Below are 25,460 nucleotides of genomic sequence, written 5' to 3' on the forward strand. Positions count from 1 at the left end.
TGATCCCCCGAGAGGCAATCGGATATTCCCTGGATCAACTTTACCTATAAATGTTAGTATCCAGTTATATTCTGTGTATCTAAGACTAAGGTCATTACAATTCAGTGAGTGTGGTGGCAAAGGAGGGGAGCACGGAGTGTTTGCACATTGTTGGAAGATAATGAAGTTATTTGGCACAAGTCGCTTCAATTGGTATGATTTTTATAAATTATTTGTATTGCAATCGCCCAGCCACTAGCGACTGATATTAATGCTCAGAAGAGTAGCAAGTGGTGCAACACCCATAAATTATGGACTATCGATCAATGGAAGACTAATATGGTCCGATGAATTGAGCTTCACGCTGCTCCCAACCACCGGACGTATTTAAGTGTGGTGAAAACCATCCCAAGCTTAAGACCAGGACTGTCTTGTGCCAACTGTAAAGCATGGTGGCGGTGCAGTCATGGTTTGGGCAGCCATATCTTAGTATTCTGTAGGCCTCATCACCTTGAAAGGTAGAGTCACAACCAGCAACTATGTACATATTTTGGCCGACCATGTGCATCACACGGTGCAGAGATTGTTTCAGGAAGACCAAGACGATAATGCTCAGATTAACACAGTTGGTGTTGTCAAATTGTGTTTTGACGAGCATGCAGATGATGTCTCACAACTACCCTGGGCCCTGCAGTCGCCAGATCTCAATATCATATAGCCACTATGGTCAATTTTGGAGAACAAAATTTGGGCTAATTTTCCACCTCCAGCATCTCTGCGAGAACTGTAACAATTTTGTCATGAAAAGTGGTATCATGTTCCATTATCCATAATCCAATCCTTATATTTGTCAATTCCCAGGAGAATTCAGGCCTTCTTGGATGCCAAAAGGCAGTCAACACCATATTAGGTAACCTAGGTTAGGTATTCTTTTAAATGGTGTTTCCATAATTTTGTTCAACCCCTGTATGTGGCACTTGAATGCTAGTTAGCACTGTAATATGGCATTTGTATAATGATTTTTGTACTAGCACTTTACACAGAGCACTTGTAAGCACCACACAAAAGTGTTAACTGATTTTATGATGTCAGTTCCCTTGGCTGTAAAGAATAGGATGGCTTTGTTCCACTTTAAAGTAGAACTTCACTTAAAGTGGAACCAAACCCTCCTATCCTTTACAGCCAAGGAAGCTGCCATATTAGCCTGTCTTTGATCTGCAGATGCAATGGTGCTGCTCATGTGATCAGTTATGACACTAGCTATTTGATGACTTGACGGTCTGGTTGAGAGCACAAGCAAATGTGACAGTTATCATTCATGGTATGGCTTGAATTTGACTGTTTTGAGAAACCATTAAAATCAGTGGGTGTAGTTCCACTTTAAAGCGGAATTAAACTCATTGTTTTAACAGTTCAATAAAACAGCTACATTACTGGAAGGCCGGGATTGCTAACTGTCACATTTACTTGTGTTCTCAACCAAACTGTCAAACCATCAAACGGTCAGTGTCATAACTGATCAAATGTGCAGCACCATGGCAACTGTAGATCAAAGAGAGGCTAATATGGCAGCTTCCTTGGCTGAAAAGGATAGGAGGGTTTAGTTCCACTTTAAAGAAGAATTCCAGGTGTGGCATTTTTTACATAGTTATATTGGTCCAACTTGGACCAATGTAACTACAGTGGGGATCGAAAGTTTGGGCACCCCAGCTAAAAATTTGTATTAATGTGCATAAAGAAGCCAAGGAAAGATGGAAAAATCTCCAAAAGGCATCAAATTACAGATTAGACATTCTTATAATATGTCAACAAAAGTTAGATTTTATTTCCATCATTTACACTTTCAAAATAACAGAAAACAAAAAAATTGCGCCTGCAAAAGTTTGGGCACCCTGCAGAGTTAACATCTTGTACTGCCCCCTTTGGCAAGTATCACAGCTTGTAAACGCTTTTTGTAGCCAGCCAAGAGTCCTTCAATTCTTGTTTGAGGTATCTTTGCCCATTCTTCCTTACAAAAGTCTTCCAGTTCTTTGAGATTTCTGGGCTGTCTGTCACGCACTGCTCTTTTAAGGTCTATCCATAGATTTTCAATTATGTTGAGGTCAGGAGATTGTGAAGGCCATGGCAAAACCTTCAGTTTACGCCTCTTGATGTAATCCCCCGTGGATTTCGAGGTGTGTTTAGGATCATTATCCATTTGTAGAAGCCATCCTCTCTTTAACTTCAGCTTTTTCACAGATGGCATCAAGTTACCATCCAAAATTTGCTGAAATTTTATTGAATCCATTTTTCCTTCTACTCGTGAGATGTTCCCTGTGCCACTAGCTGCAACACAACCCCAAAGCATGATTGATCCAACCCCATGCTTAACAGTTGGACAGAGGTTCTTTTCATTAAATTCTGTGCCCCTTCTTCTCCAAACGTACCTTTGCTCATTCCGGCCAAAAAGTTCAATTTTAACCTCATCGGTCCACAGAACTTGTTTCCAAAATGCATCAGGCTTGTCTATATGTTCATTTGCAAAGTTCAAACGATGATTTTTGTGGTGAGGACGTAGAAGAGGTTTTCTTCTGATGACTCTTCCATGAAGACCATATTTGTACAAGTATCTCTTTATAGTGGAATAGTGTACTACAACTCCAGTGTCTGCCAGATCTTTCTGGAGGGATCGTGCAGTCAAACGTGGGTTTTGAATTGTTTTTCTCACAATCCTGCGAGCTGTTCTGTCCGATATTTTTCTTGGTCTTCCAGATGTTGCTTTAACTTCCACTGTTCCTGATGACTGCCATTTCTTAAATACATTCCGAACAGAGGATATTGACATCTGAAAACGCTTTGCTATCTTCTTATAGCCTTCTCCAGCTTTGTGAGCATCAACTATTTTCAGTTTCAGTTTTCTAGACAACTGCTTAGAAGAACCCATGGTGCTGATTGTTGGGCCAAGGTCAGATGAGTCTGGGCATTTAAAACCTTTGAGATTGACATCATTTGGTCTGCCCAGACGATGATTGAGAACAATCCATGACACTGGCAGGTCTCAGCTTGGCAAAGGGGGCAGTGCATGCTATAAATTCTGCAGGGTGCCCAAACTTTTGCAGACGCCATTTTTTTGTTTTCTGTTATTTTGAAAGTGTAAATGATAGAAATAAAATCTAACTTTTGTTGACATATTATAAGAATGTCTAATCTGTAATTTGATGCCTTTTGGAGATTTTTCCATCTTTCTTTGTCTTCTTTATGCACATTAATACAAATTTTTAGCTGGGGTGCCCAAACTTTCGATCCCCACTGTATGTATACTGCATACCATCCCTGTTGAAGCTCTAAGCTTGAAATCACTGTAGTAGGTAGTGATCTCTACTAGCTTCTGCGTCCCCTGTTCTGCTGCACTGTAAATACAGGAATTTGGACGTTTGAAAAATGCAAAGCGGGCTCTTGATAACACCCGTGTCAATGAACGCAAACTGTTCTCTTATTGGATGAGGTGGAGCAGCAGGACACCCACTCGGCACAGGACCTAGAAGCTAGTTAAGATCACTGGAGCTTATGTAAAACCTTTATCCCAAAAAGGAAAAAAAAAAACTGCTGTAACAGCCTATAAAATGTTAGCTGGAGTTCAGCTTCTGTTTGTTAAATCTGTTAGTCTAACACTACCCTCTCCCAGGCTGACAATGCCACTATCCAAAAGGTGTTTGATTTACTACTTCATCCAAAACCTGGGGCAATTAATGCACAAGAGAACTGAAGAATGAACATGACAAAATAGTTTTTCAGGACATATATATGAGAGGAACATAAAATCTTTAGTACAAAGGGATGGGCTCCTTCTGTTACTGAAAAAAAAAACTGGTTTGACGATGACTTAAGGGACACTGAACATTGTGTTTTTTAAACATGAATTCCTTAATGTGGGAGTGAGAGAGAGAGAGAGAGAGAGATAAACAGGTTAACATTAATCAAGTGTTAGGACTACAGCTTCCCTATGGATATGAGATGACACTTGCCTGATTCAGTGGTTTTCAGCCTTGGATATCATACCTATGGGTCAGGCAGATACTCTGGCCAATAACTCTCTGAACGTTAATCAAACAAGTCAGATAACCTGCTCCAAACATTATGGTTTCAACCCGAGATACTGAGTTAAACAGGAAAATCTGGTCAAGTGGAACATTGGTACATTACGTTTATAGAGTGCCTGGCTGTCACAAGTGCTGTTGGGAGGACATATCATGCCGACCTGGAGTGGACTATTTTTATTGCATCACTCTTAAAGTAAACCTGTGGCCAGGCTGGGAACATTTAAGTCTTTACACAACCTTAAACAGCAAATTGACTTCAAAACAAAACCTCACTGACCTCAGAAGTTGCAAGTACTGTAGAGCACTTTACCTTCTAAGTTCTCGGCAGCTCAGCTCCCTCTGTGTTCCATTAAACATTAGACTACTGGAAAGCTGTCAGGTCACTGCTGAGAGTATGCAGAAGGGCTATGCAGCTGGCTTAGCAACTTTACAGCTTTGGATGTGAAATGATAAATTGCTCCACAGTGTTAGTAAATATTATATATACATATATATATATATATACACATATATATATATATACATACATACACACACATATACATACATACATATATATATATATATATATATATATATATATAAAATATTATATTAAATAAAAACATACATATACACACAGTGCTCAGCATAAATGAGTACACCCCAACAGATTTGTCGGTAAACCTTTGCTTTCCTTTCAGAATCAACATTTTCTATGGGACACGATACTACAAAATATTCCCACAAATGCAGGTCATTGATTGCAAACAAGATTTGTTTATTTGCACACACAAAAAAGTATTTTTCCTAACAAATTTATTCAAGAGCATGTTGCAAAAATGAATACACCCCAATGAAAGTCTTCGGCGCAAGGCTAAATTTTACAAAACAAAATCCTAATTAACAAAAATTCAACTACAGGTGAGTCTAATTATTCATTAAACAGGTGTCCAGCAGACAGTTGATTATAAATGGGCGTTGCTTAAAGAAAACCCCTTTCCCATTTCATGCTGTCAGCAATGGCACCACATGGAAGAGAAATGTCACAGGGCCTAAGAAATAAAATAATTTCTTTACACAAGAAAGGTGAAGGCTACAAGAAGATCAGTAAAGCTTTACTTATCTGTCAGAATACTGTAGCAAAAGTGATACAAAAATTTAACAAAGATGGAACCGCAACCATCTCACAGAGACATCCAGACCGTCCAAGAAAGCTACCACCTCGATAGGAGCGTCTTCTGATGAGAAGAAAATCAACATCCAAATTCACTGCAGTTAGCTAAAGAAAAAAATAGCCAAACTGGGGTGATTGTTGCCCGTGACACAATATGGTGTACATTGCAGAGGAATGACATGCATGGTGTCATCCACAAAAGAAGCCTTTCCTAAAGCCCATGCACAAAAAAGCATGCATGGAATTTGCCAGGGCCCATGCTGAAAAAGACTACTGGGACTCTGTACTCTGGAGCGATGAGACCATGATAAATGTTTTTAGAACTGATTTCTTTAAAACTGTATGGTGTCGCAAAAGATGAGGAGTACAAAGAAGAATGCATGGTGCCTACAGTGAAACATGGTGGTGGCAGTGTCCTTCTGTGGGGCTGCATGAGTGCTGCTGGTGTCGGGGAGCTGCACTTCATTGATGGTATCATGAATTCACAGATGTACTGCTCTATATTGGACGAGAAGACGGTACCATCACCCCGTTATTCCCTTGGTTGTCATGCACTTTTCCAACATGACAGTGATCCAAAACACACATCTAAGGACACTGTAGCATTTCTGAAGAACAACAGGGTGAAAATGATTCAGTGGCCAAGTATATCTCCTGATCTGAACCCAATCGAACACCTATGGGGAATTCTGAAGAGACAAGTTGAGCATCACTCTCCATCCAGCATCCAGGCTCTAAAAGAGGTCATTCTTGAACAATGAAAAAGATTGCAATATGTCACCAACTTGTTCATTCCATGCCTAGAAGACTTGGTGCTGTCCTTACAAATCGTGGAGGTCATACAAAATACTAGGTGTAGTAGTTTTTGTTGTGGGGTGTATTCATTTTTGCATCATCTAATTGAGTAAAACTGAAGATTTTGTAATCTAAGTTACATTATTAACCTCCCTGGTCATATGATTATTTCAGATTTTTGGTGCTGAAAGCGGTACCATTATTTTGCATGGAAATTTGGCAGTTTATATTGTATGCCTGTAATTCTTAGGAATAACTCACTGAAATCTGTCCGAACAAGAGTCAGTAAACAGCCCAGGTAGGATAAAACTTGAAACACAAAATGATAAAATATAATTTAATAAATAATCATAAAAAATAATATAATAATAAATTTAATTCAATAATATAAACAAACCAAAAACACTGAAATTTGAAATATAGCACCAAGTTCGCACATCACTGAGCAAAGTCACAAAATCATTTTCAGTGTCTGATGAGGAATTTCCCCACGAATCATTATCACTCAATTCTGCAAGTCGTTCTGATTTATTATCACTGTTCTCTAGTTGGTCTAAAACCGATTTTGACCTAAAGGGGCGCTTTTTGGACACCATGGACATTTCTCAGTTTCCAGGTAGAAAGAACAGTCAAAATGCAGGCAGGGCACAGGACAAAGCATTAGGGACAAAATGTATGTGAAATGGTTTGGTACAGTAATGTTTTACTATGTGATTTTAATGATTTTTGTGAATGTCACTTTTTGTCATTTTCAAATTTCCCGCCGTTCCGTCCACGTAAGTCCCGACGCTCGCAGAGGATGGAACCCAGATGACAGATGCCAGCATCCGCCGGATTACATTGGCGGGGACACTGCAGGAGGGACATCGCGGGAGCGCAGGACAAGGTAAGTGACCGAGGGATCGCGGAGCAGCGCTGCATGGTATTCCATAGTGTAGCTCGGGGTTACCACTTGTGGTACTGAAACTTTACCCCGAGCTACACTCGGGAATACCGCTAGGGAGGTTAACCTTACTTTCATGCAATGAGCTAAACAAATGTCCTACAAAAGTCAGTTTTGTCAAAATTTTGTAAAGTGTTCTTGTGTTCATTGAGATATTTATTAAAATCTTACTTTTCAAAAGGGGGTACTCATGTATGCTAAGCAGTGTGTGTAAATACATACATACACACACACACACATATATATTTATTTTTTAATACATAAGTTAATACAGAGTGAATTAGATGTAATGTTTCAGAATCTGCCTACACCCTTGACAATGAAAACATTCACCATGCAGGCTGTGGTAAGAAATGGTCTGCCTGAAAGTCAACTGACATTGCTTAGTGACCACATGTGGACCTGTGTTACTCTGGTAAGGATTATGGATTCCAAACTACGTACCTGTGCTTGTAGGTCAAAGGTCAGCAGTGAGACGCAGAGGTTCAGCATGTAGTATTGCACCTGCAGACTCTCCAGTGCACCCCCAACCCGGAACGCCATCATATTCTGCCCTAACACCAGGCTCAGAGCACAGACCACGTGGAACAGACCGACAAGGAGGATCACAATAAATCGCGGCTGGATGGTGGAAAACACATCAAACATAAAACTATTACAGAGTAACCACACGAGAAGGTTAATAACTCAATGTTTTGTCTTAGTGACAGAGGATGTGGATCTAAATATATGTGTGTGAGTAAACCCTGAAAAATGAATTCCCATAGACAGCTATAAACAGTTTGATGCTTGCTCTAATCTGGCTGGATTCACCTAATGTCCACTAGTCCTTCTGAGTCTTTGATTCACTTTGGTTGTCCAATCGTGTTAAAAGAAAAATAGGATTTTTCTACTCACAGAATATCATTTTCTTTGAGTCCATTGAGGGACACAGGAAGCCATTTGCCTTGACGTTATAATGCCTCCTTAAAGGAGGCCTGGACACTAGCAAACAAAACACTGTAGGCCAGCCCAGGATAATGCTTCCTACTACCAGAAACCAAGGAGGGGGCTGGTAGTGAAACTAACTTGTAGCCTCTGGAAACCCAAGACGAAGCTGTTTAAGTGTTCGCAAAAACCATCCGAAGAGGATTTTTATCAGGGTTCGGTGGACTCTGAGTCTCAGACCTTGTGGGTGGACTGGGAGCCAAGCTTGTGGGTTTTGGAGGTTGTTGGGAGTAATTTAAATGAAAGAGAAGCGAGAAATGAGCCTTCCCTGACTGTGGCTTAAGCTTTTTTGGCTAAGGGAGCTCTTACCACCAGTAGTGTCCTTGATAATGGTGTCCAGAATAGATTCAAAACTACGATGTCCCTCGAAGGTCGTGGGGAGCAGGCACTTTTTAGATGCCAAAGTTTGGCATAACAAAGTCATATTAATTGTCTACCTCTCAATCATTTTTTTTTAGCTTGCTAATCAATTATGGCTCAAACAGCAAGCACAGGCAGTTTCCTTGTTTCCAGTTTTCATATAAAAATGTCAAGTATGTCCAGCAACTATGCTAACATGACTTAAAATACACCTATCATAAGAGAAACATGGAGGCTGCCATTGTTGACCTCTCCTTCTAAAAAAATAAGTTGCCTGGCTTTCATTCTGATGTTGGCTTTAAAGAAGTATGGCCAAAACACTTTTGGACATACTTTCCATGTGAGTCATAGGAGTGCACTTATTTCTGCACTTCTGTGACCCAGACTCAGCAGATAGCAGGCTAGAGTCTGTTATCGACTAGCATCAAAAAGCTGGTCCAGGAACTGCAGGGATCCCAACAATAATGTCTGGATCTGTCCAGATGCCTGACTGGCAGCTGGCTCAGCGCGCTGCTGACAGCCTGATCCAGCTACTCCCACCTCCAGCTGCAGCTCAGATCTATGCTGCAGTCATCTAGGCAAGTATAAATTTTTTTGTTAAACCTGCACTTCTATTTAAAAGCTTTAGTGGTCCCCTAATGGAATTTCTATAACAATATATTGTGAACTTGTCCTGCTGAACCCACCACTGCAAAATGTTTCTACATGAAGTTCCACTTCAAGAAACACATGTGAAAATCTCACCTGTATATCAGGCTTGGCATCTTTGGAGAGAACACTGAAGTTGATGATGGCGCGAATCATTTCCAGCAGAATGGAGAGTATAAAGGCGATGAGTTCTTGGCGGTTCTCCTGTAGGATGCCCCGGGTCACATAATAGATGCAGAACACTGATAAACAGATTAAAAGGTTTAAATACCTGCTAAAATAAAGCTCTCAGCATTCTTCACACCCCTTCAGAAACTAATTTCTGCTTATTCTCCATGCATAGACGTGAGCCCACAATGTGAGAGGGGAATGAACACAGCACACTATTTTAAAGTACAAAATTATACAGCTGAATATCGGTTTGACTTAGTTCTGTATAAAAACGACAATCTTCAGTATAAGATCAATGTCAGAATATTTATCTCTGGAGGCCTGCACTGAGGGACCCTGACCTGGGCAATTGTTTTTAGGAACTGATGGGTTTTTATACTTGGGCTATAGAGTCTTATTTTTGGAGAAAATACAGTTTTCTGATTGTGCTTTTCGTACATTTTTTTATAGAAAATTCCATTTCAGTTTTATTTTTTATGAGAAGTAAAAACCAGGACGACACGATCCTTACCTTTGGGGAATAATAGACAACAGCTGAAAAATCCTAACTCCATCAGTAGCTCTTTCTCCAAACAAACCATGCTGGTTGTGCCTAGGATAGTTAAATACATTAGGAATTCTCTAGGCCACACGTGTCAAACACAAGGCCTGTGGAGCAAATGCAGCCTGCCAGGCCATTTCATGTGGCCCTCGCACTTATCCTGCAGCTGCGGCACCCCCCCCCCCCCCCCATCTCCACTCCACCTTGTCTCTGCAGTCGGCAGCAGAGAAGAGGACAGAATTCCTGGGCCAGATTCTGTGCTTCTCATGCAGTTATGAGTTATGGAGGGGCTTGTCTTTGTTCCGACCCACACCCCCATCTCAGCAGTCAGCAGCAGAGAGGAGGACAGAACTCCTCCTACAGACCCTGCACCTCTTTGTCTCTCTGTGCAGCCACAGCACCCCTTTGTCTCCACCTCCCCTGGTCTCAGCATTCAGCAGACTCCGGCAGCAGACTCAAGCCTTCCTCTGTTCCTCCTCCAGACCATGCACTTTCTACTTCCCAGCTTCACCTACAGCTCCTTCCCGGGGTATCAGCACAAGGTAAGGGGGTTCACTGTGATGAAAAGGAGGGTTGTACACCCCTGTATCATCCGCAAGAAACTTTATCAGACACTGCACAAATAGAACACCATAGCAGAACCATTTTCTGCCTGAGACGTCTCCAGTAAAGTTTCTTCTGGGTTATTATCATATAGGATCTATATAGAGCCAACAGTTTGCGCAGCACTTTATAAAATGAAGGCAGACATCGCAGTTACAATACAGTTTGGTACAAGAGGAAATAGAAGGCCCAATAGAAGGCCCTGCTCATTAGAGCTTACAATCTAGGAGGAAGGGTTGAATGATACAAAAGGTAATAGCTATGGGGGGGATGAGCTGATGGAGAAAATAAATGGCAGTTTACTGGGTAGAAGCAGGATAGCCTTCTTTAAAGAGAAAGGTTTTCAGGGATTGTCTAAAGGTGGATAGATTAGGAGATAACCGGACATATTGGGGTAGGGAGTTCCATAGGATAGGAGAAGCTCGGGAGAAGTCCTGGAGGCAAACATGAGAGGAGGTGACATGGGAACTAGAGAGCAGAAGGTCTTGGGAGGAAAGAAGAGATCGATTTGGTAGATATTTTGAGACCAGGTTGGTGATGTAGCTGCGGGCAGAGTTATGGATGGTGTTGTTGGTATTTTGAATTGTATGCGTTGGGCGAGTGGAGGCCAGTAGAGGGATTGGCAGAGAGGGGGTAGCAGATACTGAATGGTTGGTAAGGTGGATAAGCCTGGCAGCAGTATTCATGATGGACTGGAGGGGGGATAGCCTATGTAAAGGTAAGCCAATGAGGAGGGAGTTGCAGTAGTGAGGCGAGAGATTACCAGGGAATGAATTAGAAGCTTTGTAGTATCATTGGTTAAAAAGGGCGTATTCTGGAGATGTTGCGGAGGTTGAGGTGGCATGATTTGGACAGGGATTGGATGTGGGGCTGAAAGGATAGTTCAGAATCCAGGGTTACCCCTAGCACCCTGGCATGCAGGGATGGGTTGATAGTGGTGCTATTGATCCTGACCGAGGAATCAGGGGAAGAGACACGTGGGGGAGGAAATATGATGATGATACCAGTGGTGTGCAACCCTCCTTTTCAGACTTGCATCATCTGTTACAGGTGTGTGAGTGGGCTCTGTGCCGGTCTGCACCCGCCCTTCACAGCTTATGTTATTACCAAAACCAGTAATATCGAATGCAGAGGCAATTATTTAATATGATAACGAGCAGATACATTTATATAGTCTTACAGATACAACCGGCCCTTTGAGGGCAACCATAATTCTGATGCGGCCCGTGATGAAATGATTTTATACCCCTGCCCTAGGCTATCCCATAGACTCATTCATTTGTACAAGAGGGTTAGGAGGGCCCCGCTCCTTGGCGCTTACAATCTAAGAGGGAGGGGCTAGTGGTACAAAAAGGTAATAACTATGGGGGATGGACTGGTAGGAGGAATAGAAGATTCCATTATTAGCTGAGGGCAGAATAGGCTTCCCTGAAGAGATAGGTTTTCAGAGATTGCCTAAAAGTGAGCAGAGTAGGCGATAGTCTGATAAATTGGGGAAGAGAGTTCCAGAGGATGGGGGAGGCTCTGGAGAAGTCCATATATTTACAAATCTCCTAGGCTTGCCCACAGGTAATCGCATTGCAAGCCTATGTTTAACTTTCTGCTGCTTCGTGGCATGTCAGTAAATGCACAGAGTTTAGGTAATAAGGAATTGTAAAAAAAAGTTACAAACTTTTGAAGAAACATTAAAGATAATTAAAGCTTGCTAACATTTGCCTTGAATGTGGACAGAGGATGTCTGCCTAGGACTGTTAATGCTCTTCCCCTTCCAGACAGTTAACACAGAACAATAAAGAGACATGTAAAGTACTCACCTTAATTAGTATCTAGCGGTTTTCACCTCTTGGATTCCTAGACACTGGTCACATGGTCCCAGCTAAATGGGAGGAACAGTGTTCCCAAATCTCTGCAGATTGGCTGGCTCTGCCTACCTGTCACTCCCTGAAGCCCCTACAGCTGACACCTTGGGGGTTATTTACTAAAGCTGAAGAATACAATATCGGGCCCACTTCTGCATAATAACCAATCAGCTTCCAGGTTATAGTGCCAAAGCTTAATTGGACAAGCTGAGGTTAGAAGCCGATTGGTTTCTATGCAGAAGTGAGCCTGACTTTGCACTCTCCAGCATTAGTAAATAAACCCCCATGTGACTATTTTGTCATTAACAAATTTTTGGGCTCCATATTTTGCCTTGTACGTATAAATAATTCTACTCAGAATAGCTCAGAAATATGTGATGACATTGTGATAAGACTGGTTTATCGTACACTGTCTGATATTTTCCTTCTTAGGGCTTGGGCCAACTTTAAATTATTATTATTTAGGTTATAATATACAGATACGGTCTTGCAAAAAAACAAAAAAAAAAACAAAACAAAAAACAGAGCCAGCCAGGTAACCCATTTTTTTTTTAAAAGGAAATGCAAGTTACTTTCCTTTTGCAGGAATCCACAGGCCAGTCATGTGAGGCGCAGGGTCCTCTTCCTCTTCTAGTCTTCTCCTGGCAAAAGATGGTCTTGGATGGTGCAAGATGCTGTGATGTCCCCTTAGGGCAGGGGTGTCCAAACTATAGCCCTCCAGGTGTTGAGGAACTGCAAATCCCATGAGGACTTGCAAGACTCTGACATCCACAGGCAAGACACCCAGAGGCAGAGGTATGATGGGACTTGTAGTTCTTCAACAGCTGGAAGGCCATAGTTTGGACACCCCTGCCTTAGGAGGTGGATCTAGAAGGCCCTGCACTCACAGTATGTCCTCAGTCCCCTGGATTTAATGGCACAGGGCATCAACCAACCCAGAAGACAAAGGACATCTAGTGGCAGAAAGGACACCCTCCAGGAGGACATTTTTTAAATACATTTTTAACTCTTTGTTGGATCCTAAAATAATGAACCATACACAAGCACTCTAACCTCTGGCCATGACACTTTTCACTCTTTAAAAACAACATATACATTATTTTGTTTTATTTAACAAAAAAAATAAAATGAGGGTCTTGTTTAAGGTGTGTATCACTTAACGCTGAAGTCTAGTAAAAAGTTTCTTGGGCATACAGCGCCAGTCACATGACTCCCCACTAGCAAAGAGTAAATGTGAAAAGACAGCTGGAGTCCCATAACAATCCTTCAAAGAACGTTATTTGGAAAAAGATCAGCCACCTGGGGCATCCAAATAAATCCAGCAGAATCATTAACGCATTTCGGCCAAAGCCTTAGACATAGCTATGACTATGCCTTGTGCTGAAATGCGTTAGACTTCTGCTGGGATTGTTTGTATAACAATTCCTCACATTACTTGATTTGGTCAAAGATAAGCCATCTGGGGCATCCAAATAAATCCAGCAGAATTATTAACGCATTTCGGCCAAAGCCTTAGACAGCTATGAAGCTATGACTGGCTTCTGCTGAGTTTGTTTGCATAACATTCCTTCACATTACTTGATAAAAGATAACCCATAGGAGACATCCAAACAAACCCAGCAGAACTCTAATGCATTTGAGCAGAAGCCTTAATTATAGGTATGACTATGGCTTCGGTTAAAACGCGTTATTATGCTGGCTTTGTTTGGATGTCCCAGATCGATTATCCTTCACCAAATAAAGTATTGTAAAGGCTTGTTATTGGACTCAAGTACTCCCTTCAAATGCGTGTTTATGAGGTGTACAGGAACCTGAGCTGTTGAAACTGACATCCCCGGTGTGTATACTGTTGTGACATGGAGATTCTCTAGTGAACAGTATCCTACATCCTGCCTGCTGCTGGTTACTGTGAAAAAACTCCCTTTAGTGAACACTGATCTAATCACAAAGGTGATCTTCCAGGGCTAAAAGGGGTTTAGAGTAACAGCTGCCACAGTGAAGGGATCACAACAATCACCCTAACCTTCGTTCCTCCCCATCCATTCACAAAACTACTTGTGTTATTTTCACAGAATGCAATTTGCTCAGTGAATGAATGACAGGAGATCCTGTGATTCATCTGTCCCTCCTTCCCCTAGCTTAGCCCGCCTTCCCCACCCGAGCAATGCCAAGCCCACCTTCCCCGCCCACCTCCCCCGCCCGAGCACTGCCGAGCCCGCCTCCCCCGTCAGAGCACTGCAGAGCCTGCCCGAGCCCGCCTCCCCTTGCTCGAGCACTGCCGAGCCCGCCTCCCCTTGCTCGAGCACTGCCGAGCCCGCCTCCCCTTGCTCGAGCACTGCCGAGCCCGCCTCCCCTTGCTCGAGCACTGCCGAGCCCGCCTCCCCTTGCTCGAGCACTGCCGAGCCCGCCTCCCCTTGCTCGAGCCCTGCCGAGCCCGCCTCCCCTTGCTCGAGCCCTGCCGAGCCCGCCTCCCCTTGCTCGAACACTGCCGAGCCCGCCTCCCCTTGCTCGAACACTGCCGAGCCCGCCTCCCCTTGCTCCAGCACTGTCGAGCCCGCCTCCCCTTGCTCCAGCACTGCCGAACCCGCCTCCCCTTGCTCCAGCACTGCCGAGCCCGCCTCCCCTTGCTCGAGCACTGCCGAGCCCGCCTCCCCTTGCTCGAGCACTGCCGAGCCCGCCTCCCCTTGCTCCAGCACTGCCGAGCCCGCCTCCCCTTGCTCCAGCACTGCCGAGCCCGCCTCCCCTTGCTCGAGCACTGCCGAGCCCGCCTCCCCTTGCTCGAGCACTGCGAGCCCGCCTCCCCCTGCTCGAGCACTGCCGAGCCCGCCTCCCCCTGCTCGAGCACCGTCGAGCCCGCCTCCCCCTGCTTGAGAACTGCCGAGCCCGCCTCCCCCTGCTCGAGCACTGCCGAGCCCGCCTCCCCCTGCTCGAGAACTGCCGAGCCCGCCTCCCCCTGCTCGAGAACTGCCGAGCCCGCCTCCCCCTGCTTGAGAACTGCCAGTTCCGACCCCCCCTGCCTAAACTCTGCCTTCCGCTCGAGCTCTCCCGCCCTGCCTAGCCCTGGTCCCTTCTGCCTGGGGGCGACGCCCTTCCCCTGAAAAATGCTGCCCTAGGCAAACGCCTGGTTTGCCTCACAGCAGATACGCCCATGGGGGACACGCATCACTTCCTATGAAGCATCAATGTGTCATACATAACTACATATCCCCTCAACCTTTGGGACTGTAGTGATGTTTTTGGACACTAAAATATGTTTCTTTTCTCTGCTGTCACAGGTAGAGACAGAGAGATCTGAATATTGACCCATCTACATAATTACAGCTCATCAGTCTTGCACAACTGAAGAATACAAGGGGCTGTGTCAGGACTGGTCACAGAAGGGAGAAAGCAGTGGCAACTGTGTAACAAAACGAGGGGCCTGGAGCTTGTTTTCAACTAAGGCAGCCCATACATTATACATTTTTTTTGTTAAACTAGTGGATTGAATGAATAAAAAAAAAGGTGTCTATTCCTCCATTCACAAATTTGGGGTGGATGGGGATATCATTCCAGCTGAGCTATTATGTTCTCACGACAGGGAGTCTTCCCCACCATCAGATTAGTGTTCAATTATAGCTGGTGGCACTGGTCGGTCAGAAAAAAAAGAAAAAAAAAACACAAGGTGGTTGTATGGAAGTCAACTGATAGACTTATGTACAACAGGGTGACCATACATGTGTTGAAATTCTACCGGTCCCTGCTGACAAAGCCGAATTTTGGCCTGTGTATGGCCAGGTTAAGGTAATGGCTTGATATCAGATCACAGGAGGAAACGTTGATTTCAATGGACCATTTTAAGGCATGTCACAGGATGGCGAAGGGGAGATCAGCCTTATGGCAGGTCATATATTGTACTCTTTATTTAGGTTACAGTGGGTTGAAAAAAGAAAAAAAAAAAAGTGCCAATTCTCCCATTCACACATTTGAGGTGGATGAGGAAATCACTCCCGCTGCGCTATTGTGTTCTCACGGCATGGAGACTTCCTTGCTGTCAGAACACAATGATCAGTGCTGCCGGCTATAACCAACAGCACTGATTGTTTGAAAAAAAAAAAAACAAAAAAAAACAAACAGACAGGCTGCTTGTACAGAAGTCAATCGGTAGACCGACTTCTGTACAACCGTGGTGCCCATAAACGAATCCAAATTCGGCCATTTCAGAAATCGATTGTCGATCCAAGTATGGCCAGCTTCACTTTTCCATCAACTGTACTTGATACAAAGACACATTTTGGCTGAAATTGTTGAATTTGTATGGGTGTATGGATAAATCACATGTATCTTTTTATTCCCCCAAACAGGATTTCCTCAGCAATCTAGAAATGTGACAGTCTGTTTACTTCGAAAAGAGGAAACAAATGAAGGCGTATTCATATGGAAGCAGAGATGGTGCAATAACCACAAATGTGTAAGTTACTTTCGTACAAAGACAAACGAGGGAAATGTGTTTCCTAATGTATCCTGTCATAACTCTGCAGCGAACAGTACACACACAGGGATTCCAAATAGCACATCCATTTTACATGCATTTCTATATATTTTCCACACATTCTGTATGCAATTGTACTCAGCCGCTTCTGCAATTTCCTTTTCTATTACCTCCCTAGCCATGAGATCAGAAGTAACATGATGCATATAAAACACTTGAGGATATGTCTCAATGCATTTTACAAGCAGTTTAAAGCTGAACTCTGGGCAAACAGCTGGATACACATACATGGGAGCTGTTTTACCTGCCAAAAGATTTGTATTTCTGCCCATGCAGTTCTGAGATTTACACAGCTCTGCTATGGAGCACAACCATGCCCGGAATGGCAGATGACCTGATTTTTCTCTGCTGTAGTTAACCGATTCCCGACTGCCCTATAGCAGAAGTACTGCAGGGATGCGCAAAATCACGTATATATACACATGATGTTGTATTTCCGGGTAGCGGCGCGCGCTCCCTACCCGTGCCTCCTCGGCATGTCAATCACCAGGTCCCGGCCAACAATTGGTGATCATCGGCGGAGCTGACAGGAGAGAGGTCTGTATGTAAACAATACAGGTCTCTTCCCTGTCAGCACGAACAGGCTGCTTTGTATTGCTCTGCACAGCAGAGAAATACAAAGCTTGTCTACATAATAAAACAGCACACAGTTAACCCTTTGATTGCCCCAGATGTTAACCCCTTCCTGCCCAGTGCCATTAGTACAGTGTCAGTGCTTTTTATTAGCACTGATCACTGTATTAGTATCACTGGGGATGTCCGTGGCAGTTAATTAGTCCCCCCCCCCCCCCCCCAATGTCAGAATGCCCGTCGCAGTCCCGCTATAAGTCGCTGATCACCGCCATTACTAGTGGAAAAAAAATTTGCACTATATATACTACCATTTGTAGATGCTATAACTAACATAAACCAATTTACACATATTGGGATTTTTTTTTAGCAGAATACATTTTGGCCTAAATTTTGACTTTATAACATTTTTTTTTTAACTGGACATGTTTAATAGCAAAAAGTCAAAAATATTGTTTTTTTTTTCAAAATTGTCAGTCTTTTCTTGTTTATGGCGCAAAAAATAAAAAAAACGCACAGGTAATCAAATGCCACCAAGAGAAAGCTCTATTTGTGGGGAAAAAAAAAAGGACATAAATTTCATTTGGGTGCAGCGTTGCATGACCGCGCAATTGACAGTTAAAGTAATGCAGCGCCATATCGCACAAAATGGCCTGTCAGGAAGGGGTGTAAATCCTCTGGAGGGCAAGGGGTTAAGTAACACTTACAGGTCTTGCTCCTCCCACAGACTGTGAGCAGACAATGAAAGGAGAAGCAGCACACTGATGCACTCATCATTCTGCTCTCTTATCAAAATGTCTCTTGTTCACATATAGGCACTGCAGTACATCTGGAAGAGGGAGAAGCAGCACAATCAGCAAATCAGTTTGAGCTCTGCTGTACAGATAATGCAAGAAGCTTAAAGTACAACTCTAGGAAATGTGAACGTTCCGCCTTGCAGTGGAGCTACGCTCGGGCTGCAGAGGTCAACTACTCATTTATTCTAGTGTACAGTACATTTTTTTTAACTTACTTGATTCTCAACTCCCCTGGGAGATGGATGCTCCCCCATTCTCCATCGGTGGACTATCCTTCGACATCATCACATCCAATGCAGGCCTATGGACCCTGCATTGGTCTTCTTGATGATGTCAGCAGCACTGGAGGATCAGGTAAGTAAATCTTCTTTTCTATGTCCCCCTAGACCTAAACCTAACACTTGAAGTGCAGGCCCAGCCCCACTGCAAGGGAGATATTTCAAGTTTCTCAGAGCTGTACTTTAAATAATACAGAGCTGACTCAATTTGTGTTGTTAAATCTGCCCGGAGTTCAGCTTCAAATCATTTCTCTGAACATAGAGTGGAGCAGAGAACAGGATCAACTGAAAACAATGTCTTTAACTATCCACACATTAACCACTTCCAGACTGGACACTTTTACCCCCTTCCTGACCAGGGCAATTTTCAGCTTTCAGTGCTATCACACTTTGAATGACAATTGCACGGTCATGCAACACTGTACCCAAATGTACCCAAATGAATTTTTTACCATTTTTTTGAGACAGATAAAGCTTTATTTTGGTGGTATTTATTCATCACTGGGTTTTTTATTTTTTTTGCTATGTAAATGAAAAGTCCAAAAAGTTTGACTAAAATTTTGCAAATAAATAATATTTCATCATAAATCTTGGCCAAAATTTATTCCGTTATCTTTTTGGTAAAAAAAAAAAAAAAAATCCAAAATTAGTTTATAACCAAATATTATAAAATTTAAAAAAAATTTTTTTTACATTTTCATATTATTTTTTATTGTTATTTTTTTTTTACATACTGTCACCCTAGCAGTACAGTGTCACCATGGTGACACTGTACTACTTGTGGGGGGTGATGAAGATTTTTTTTTTTATTTTTACACTGATTGCTTTTACAACTATATAGGATGTAAAAGCAATCATTTCTCTTTCTCTCTGTCTGCATTCTTGCAGTCATTGAGAAGTACTGAGTGAGCTGTGATTGGTCACAGCTTGCCACATGGTACAAGGCTGTTGTGAATAGCCTTGTACCATGTGACCTCTGTGATCATTCACAGATTTCACAAGTAGTAAGCAATGATGTCACAAGTGACATCTTGCTTACTACTTTGCATGTGATCACTGATTGGCCAATCAGTGATCACATGATCGGGACCTCGTACAGAGGTCCCGTCCGACAATCGGTCTTTCACTGTGGGCACCGGATCGCGGTAATGCGCGCTCCCAGGAAATACTGTCCCAGGAACTCCAATATATGTTTACTATATTCACAGTACTGATGTATATGAGCTGTCAAAGCTCAACATCATTTTCATTTGGTAGCATATAGATTATACATTTTTGTTTAACCCGTTCCTGCCTGGCCTATAGCAGATTGACGGCTGGGCAGGACAATCCTCGTTGTGACTGGGTGTCATATGACGTCCTGTCAAAATGAGCCGCTCACGCGAACGCAGGGCTGCGCAGCCTGTCCCCGGCTGTGTCATGGGACACTGCCGATGACACATCACTACATCAGCCCGTTGCCAGTGTCATGTGACCAATCACAGCAGATCACATGTCAATTGTATGCAATGGATGGCTTCCTGTCATGCCATCCATTGTATACAATTATGTTGTTAGCTGTGATTGGTCAAGGCAGTCACATGATACAGACAGGGCCAATCACAGCACATCTGTATGATGTGATCAGCTTTGTCCAATCACAGCTAATCAAAAAAGACTGAATGAATCAGTTTCATTCAGTAACAATGATTGCAAATATCAATTAAATACATTGGTATTAGCAATCATAATGTGTTAAAAAAAAAAAAAAATAAATAAATCCTGATCACTTGCCCAGAGTAGTTCAATGTCATTATGGTAACATTGTATTGTTTTGGTCACAGTGTGCTGAAAAATAAAATAGTAATAGTAAAACAAAAGAAAAAATGTAAAAAAAAAATAGAAAAAAAAATACAAATTCATTTATTATTATTTTTACCAAAGAAATGTAGCAGAATACATTTTGACATAAATTTATGAAGAAATGTTATTTATTTGCAAAATGTTATAACCGAAACAAGAAAAGTGTTTTTTTTTTTTCTCAAAAGTTTCAGGAGTTTTTAGCAAAAAATAAAAAATTCAGTGGTGATTAAATACCACCAAAAGAAAGCTTTATTTGTGTGAAAAAAATGATAAAAATGTCATATGGGTACAATGTTGCATGACCACACAATTGTCAAAGTGCAACAGCGCTGAAAGCTGAAAATTGGCCTGGGCAGGAAGGGGGTATAAGTGCCCAGTACTGAAGTGGTTAAATGGCTGTTTTCACTTAAAACCAGATTGGAATTGAAGGATCCGGATGACTAGGGTAGCAATGAAAACTGTCATCCACTTACCAACTCCGATCAGCTGTATGAGGGACACGGTGGAATCTTCATTACTCTGTTGCACAAGGTTGGAGATCGTTAAGCCGAGCACACAAAGAAGGGAGATGATGGCTAAGCAAAAGTATGTTTTTATGGGGCATGGCAGTTCTGCCCAGGGTTTGATCTGTGGGAAAAAACATACAATGAAATAAACAAATATAAAATAATTATTCAGACAGTTATACGCATTTGTTAATTGTACTTTAAGACATGTTGGTCTTTTAAATATATCCAGGAACACAAAATAACTTTTGTAATGATGATGTAGAACTTCAGCCTTTTCTTCTTTTGTCTGGGTGTGCGAGGATCAACGTGTCTAAAGCAGAGAATATAGAGTCCAGATTTCATTTTATTCAGACTCATATCATAAAAAGCCAACATCAATTCACCAATGGGCACCAATTCACAAAAAGAACATTGGGGAACTGGAGAAAGTGCAGAGAAGGGCAACCAAACTGATAAGAGGAATGAAGGAGATCAATATATTCTCTCTTGAGAAGAGGAGATTAAGGGGGGATATGATCAACATGTATAAATACATCAGTGGTTCATATAGAGAACTCGGTGTAGAGCTATTCACCCTGAGGTCATCACAGAGGACAAGGGGGCATTCTTTACGTCTGGAGGAAAAGAAGTTTAATCTCCAAACACGGAAAGGTTTCTTCACAGTGAGAGCTGTGAAAATGTGGAATAGACTCCCTCAAGAGTTGGTTCTGGCCAGCTCAGTGGATTGTTTTAAAAAAGTCCTGGATTCTTTCTTAGATACACAGAGTATGACTGGATACTAACATTTATAGGTAAGGTTGATCCAGGGAATATCAGATTGCCTCTCAGGGGGATCAGTAATGAATTTTTTTTCCCAGCAGGAGCAAACTGGATCATGCTTTGCTGGGGGTTTTTTTTGCCTTCCTCTGGATCAACTGTGGATATAGGATTATAACTTTTTTTTTTTTTTTTAAATGGTTGAACTGGAATGACTTTTGTCATTTTTCAGCCAGACTAACTATGTAACTATGTAACAGGGTCCCCTTCATCAGGGCTTGGTACTGTTGAACAAAGTGTACTCTCATTTTATAGTGACTGGTTCTCTTCATCAGTTAGTATTGGGATGTTCAGATGACTATGTGACCAATACCTGGCCAGTTTTCCATGTCAGCATCTGTTTTTACAATGAGATCTCACTGGTCTACTATCAAGTTTCTTCTGAGAGCCAATATTTTTCTTAAAGCTGAGGTTTTGCTTTACATAATTCTGATCAGCCATAACATTATGACCACTGACAGGTAAAGTAGATAACATTGATTATCTCCTAGATTGTAAGCTCCAAGGAGCAGGGCCCTCCTATCCCTCTTGTATTGTTGCTGTATTGTCTCTCTTTATATTGTAAAGTGCTGAGCAAACTGTTGGCGCTATATAAATCCTGTATAATAATAACAATAATAATAATTATTATCTCATTACAATGGCACCCGAAATTGGGTAGGCAGCCAGTGGACATATTGTCCTTGAAGATGATGTCTTGAATGCAGAAATATGAGCATCACAGTTTGCTGTATATGTGACTGCGTAGCCACAGACCGGTCAGGGTGCCCATGCTGGCCCATGTCCACAGCCAAAAGTGCCTATAATGGGCATATGAGCATCAGAACAGGACCAATGGAAGCAGGTGACCTGGTCTGATGAATCCTTTGCATCATGTGGATGTCTGTATGAATGCACATCGCTTACCTGGGGAAGAGAAGGCACCAGGATGTAGTATGGGAAGAAGGCAAGCCAACAGAGGCAGTGAGACGCTATGGACAAGGTTCTGTTGGGAACCTTTGGGTCCTGCCATTCATGTGGATGTTACTTGATATGCACCACCTACATAAACATTGTTGGTTACCAAATAGCCCCCTCCTGGAAATGGTATTCCCCAATGGCAGTAGCCTTTTTCAGCAGGATGGTGTGCCCTGCCACACTGCAAAAAAGGTTTGAGGAAAACAGAAATGCGTTTGAGGTGTTCACTTGGCCTCCAGATTCTCATCCAATAGAGCATCTGTGGGATGTCCTGAAAAAACATATCATGGATTTTCCACCTCACAACTTACAGGACTAAAGGATCTGCTGAAGGCTTGTCGTCAGAGACCACAGCATACCTTCAGAGGTCTAGTGGATCCATGCCTCGAAGGGTCGGGGCTGTTTCGGCAGCAAAAGGTGGACCTATTGATGATAAAGTCATGGCTGTTCGGCCTGCAGACCTTTTTTCTAAGATTTTTTTAGATGATTCTGGCCTGACTGATGACACCATGGATCAATCCTCTTCTTGTCTGGTGGCAACAGGTGGTCCTTAGTACAGCAAAGAATGATTCTCGCAATGATATGTGAGCAATGTTCTGTGCTGCAGTACTTCAAACCCAGGCTGCATAATCTTGGCTCCCCAGGGGATGTGTCCATGACAGCCTGGCCTCAGAAGTGGGTTAAACCATGCCGGCCTTCATTCAGCCTGAAGACTGGGGACATCTAGTGGTAGAAAAGTAGTACTACAGGGGACCGTTCCAGACTAAAAGGCGAATATTGCGACAGAAGCTGCTACTTATTTTTTGCTGTCCTAATCGGAATGTTTCTATTTTCTTGTTAAAAGGCAGAGTTCAGCTTTAAAAAAAATTGTGAATGATAAAAAGGGAAATAATAACATTGCCCCAGACAAGAATGAATATACTTTCTGCTATGTTTGGCTCAGGGCCGGGTAATTGTAAAAGAAAATGTCATTGTAGACTGCAGCAACAAATTCTGCTGGTTAGGATGCAGGTACAAGCGGGTTCAAACGTACGCTGCAGGTGGGGGATGGGTGTAGGTCAAAGTATCAGATCCTTGCAAACCTCTATTGAGAATGATCTCTAAGCCAGTCTTGTGTCACAGAAACTGAAAACAACCAAAAGGAGAACAATTGTACAACCTTAGACAATCCACATCGTTTTAAAAAAGTTAATACATAGCCATGAAGTGACTACAGGTCACTACAATAATTCTGCAGATCGAATTAAAAATGTTCAGTAAAATAATGGATTCCCCTTCTCACCCCATCAATGGCTGTCAGACAAAAATAAACAAATGGCGCCCTCTAGTGGTAAAAGATGTTTTGGAAACACCCTTAGGCTCCATGGACACTGCAACTGATAAACTCACGTTTAGGAGCTTTTCTGCATTTTTTTTCAGCAGCCCCTGAACTCACCCTAATGTTTTCCTGTGTCCATGTACACTATTGTTTACAGGCAGTTGACGTTACAGTAGTTTTTTGTTTTTTTTTTAAACGCACCAAACTTGCGTTCAGGAGTAGATTTTATCAGCGCTTCAAGCGCCAAACTCTTGTAAACGCGGCTAACTGCGTTTATAAGCGTTTGGAAAATTTGTTTAACTCTTCCATTTCCAGATGCGTTTCAGAGCCTTTTTTCATTTTTCGTTACTCAAATGGACCTGGTACACTATGCTTTGAGGTTTCGCATGAAAGAAAATATGTTAGACACCGCTGCAATAATTTCTGCACAGAAATGAGCTAGAACACATCCAAACACCACAAAAAAAAAAAGACAGCTATTCTCAACAAATACTGCTCTCTCTGCTTCTGCTCTCTCTATTTCTCTCAAAATGTCTGAAATAGTAAATTTTTTACTGTTTTTCAGTGCATTCTGGAAGGTCTCCTGGGGTTATCTTTAAAAACGCTTCTAAACGCAAACGCGCATAAACGCACAAACGCGGTATGCAAACGCGGCTAAACAGATGTTTTTTAACCTACGTTTTCCAGCAGTCAGTTTCCATCGTTCAGAAGGGTTTTCCAAACGTCCCGTGTACATGGAGCCTAAGTCCTCATGAACACTGGATGTTTTTACAGCAGCTAGTTTTTGCTTTTGATGTTTTGTTCTCCAGTCAGTAAACCCCCCAGCATGTTATCCTATGTGTCCATGCACACACAGACTGGAATCAGCATTTTTTGGCTGGAAAAAAAAAACCCAGGACTAGTGGGATTCTAGAGGAGTTTTTTTTAGATGTAAAAATGGTCTAATGCTGAAGAATGCCGCAAACTGGCATTTTTTGACTTTGACCAAAAAAACCCCACTTTTTTTGTTAAATAAAAAAAAAAAAAAAAAAAACACAAAAAAATGCAAACGCGGGAAAACGCCGCTAAACGCGAATGCAAAAACGCCCAAAAAAAGCTGAAAAACTCAAGTTTTTAAAGTGACTTTACACAGCTAACATTACCAGCGTTATCAGAACGTCCCGTGTGCAGGAGGGCTTAGCGTCACGCAAGGTTCACATGTCTTTCACCCTGGATTCACACATTTGTGGGAAACCTGTGTGAAAGATAGTTTCTGCCATTTGTATTCTCTCACTTGGCGCCTTCAGTGTCTGGAAGTCATCTGGTCAGGTATCAACACACAGAACAATACTTATTCAGGCCATACATGGTTCGAATTCCGAACGATTTCTCGTCCGAAAATCAGAAACATCGTTCGCTAGGCAATCCGATGGTGCCATTATTTATTTTGAAAATTGGCCAACCAAGTCATAAAGTTCACCCCATATAAAAGGCGAAACTTCTGTTCCTTCCAGGTCACGGCTCACGCGCAAAATCTTTATTGTACGATTTGACCATCATTGAGTCGAAAATCGGTAGTTTTTCACGAATTTTCCAACATGCCCGATCACCGAAAAGGGGAGGAACCACGAAAACCAGCGGTTCCATTGACCCACTATCAGAGCGAAAATTGGCCAATTATTCTTAGGTCCGATTTTCGGACAAAAAAAAAAATTGGTCGAATTTCGTCCCATGTATGGCAGGCC

General features: G+C 42.4%; 1 protein-coding gene across 1 annotated transcript in view; it reads right to left on the reverse strand.

Annotated features, from left to right (window-relative positions):
• LOC149463053 (uncharacterized) overlaps positions 1-25,460 on the reverse strand; it is a 67,585-nt gene that overhangs the window by 24,363 nt on the left and 17,762 nt on the right. Inside the window, exons 3-5 of the mRNA XM_089675928.1 lie at positions 20,610-20,763; positions 9,044-9,189; positions 7,397-7,573 (exon numbers count right to left, since the gene is read on the reverse strand). Coding sequence (XP_089532054.1) covers positions 7,397-7,573; positions 9,044-9,189; positions 20,610-20,763 — 477 coding nt within the window. The remainder of the gene's footprint in view (positions 1-7,396; positions 7,574-9,043; positions 9,190-20,609; positions 20,764-25,460) is intronic.

Source organism: Staurois parvus, unplaced genomic scaffold (assembly GCF_062004578.1).
Source record: "Staurois parvus isolate SC_StPar_1 unplaced genomic scaffold, SC_StPar_1.0 ptg000160l, whole genome shotgun sequence".
NCBI classification, from domain to species: domain Eukaryota; kingdom Metazoa; phylum Chordata; class Amphibia; order Anura; family Ranidae; genus Staurois; species Staurois parvus.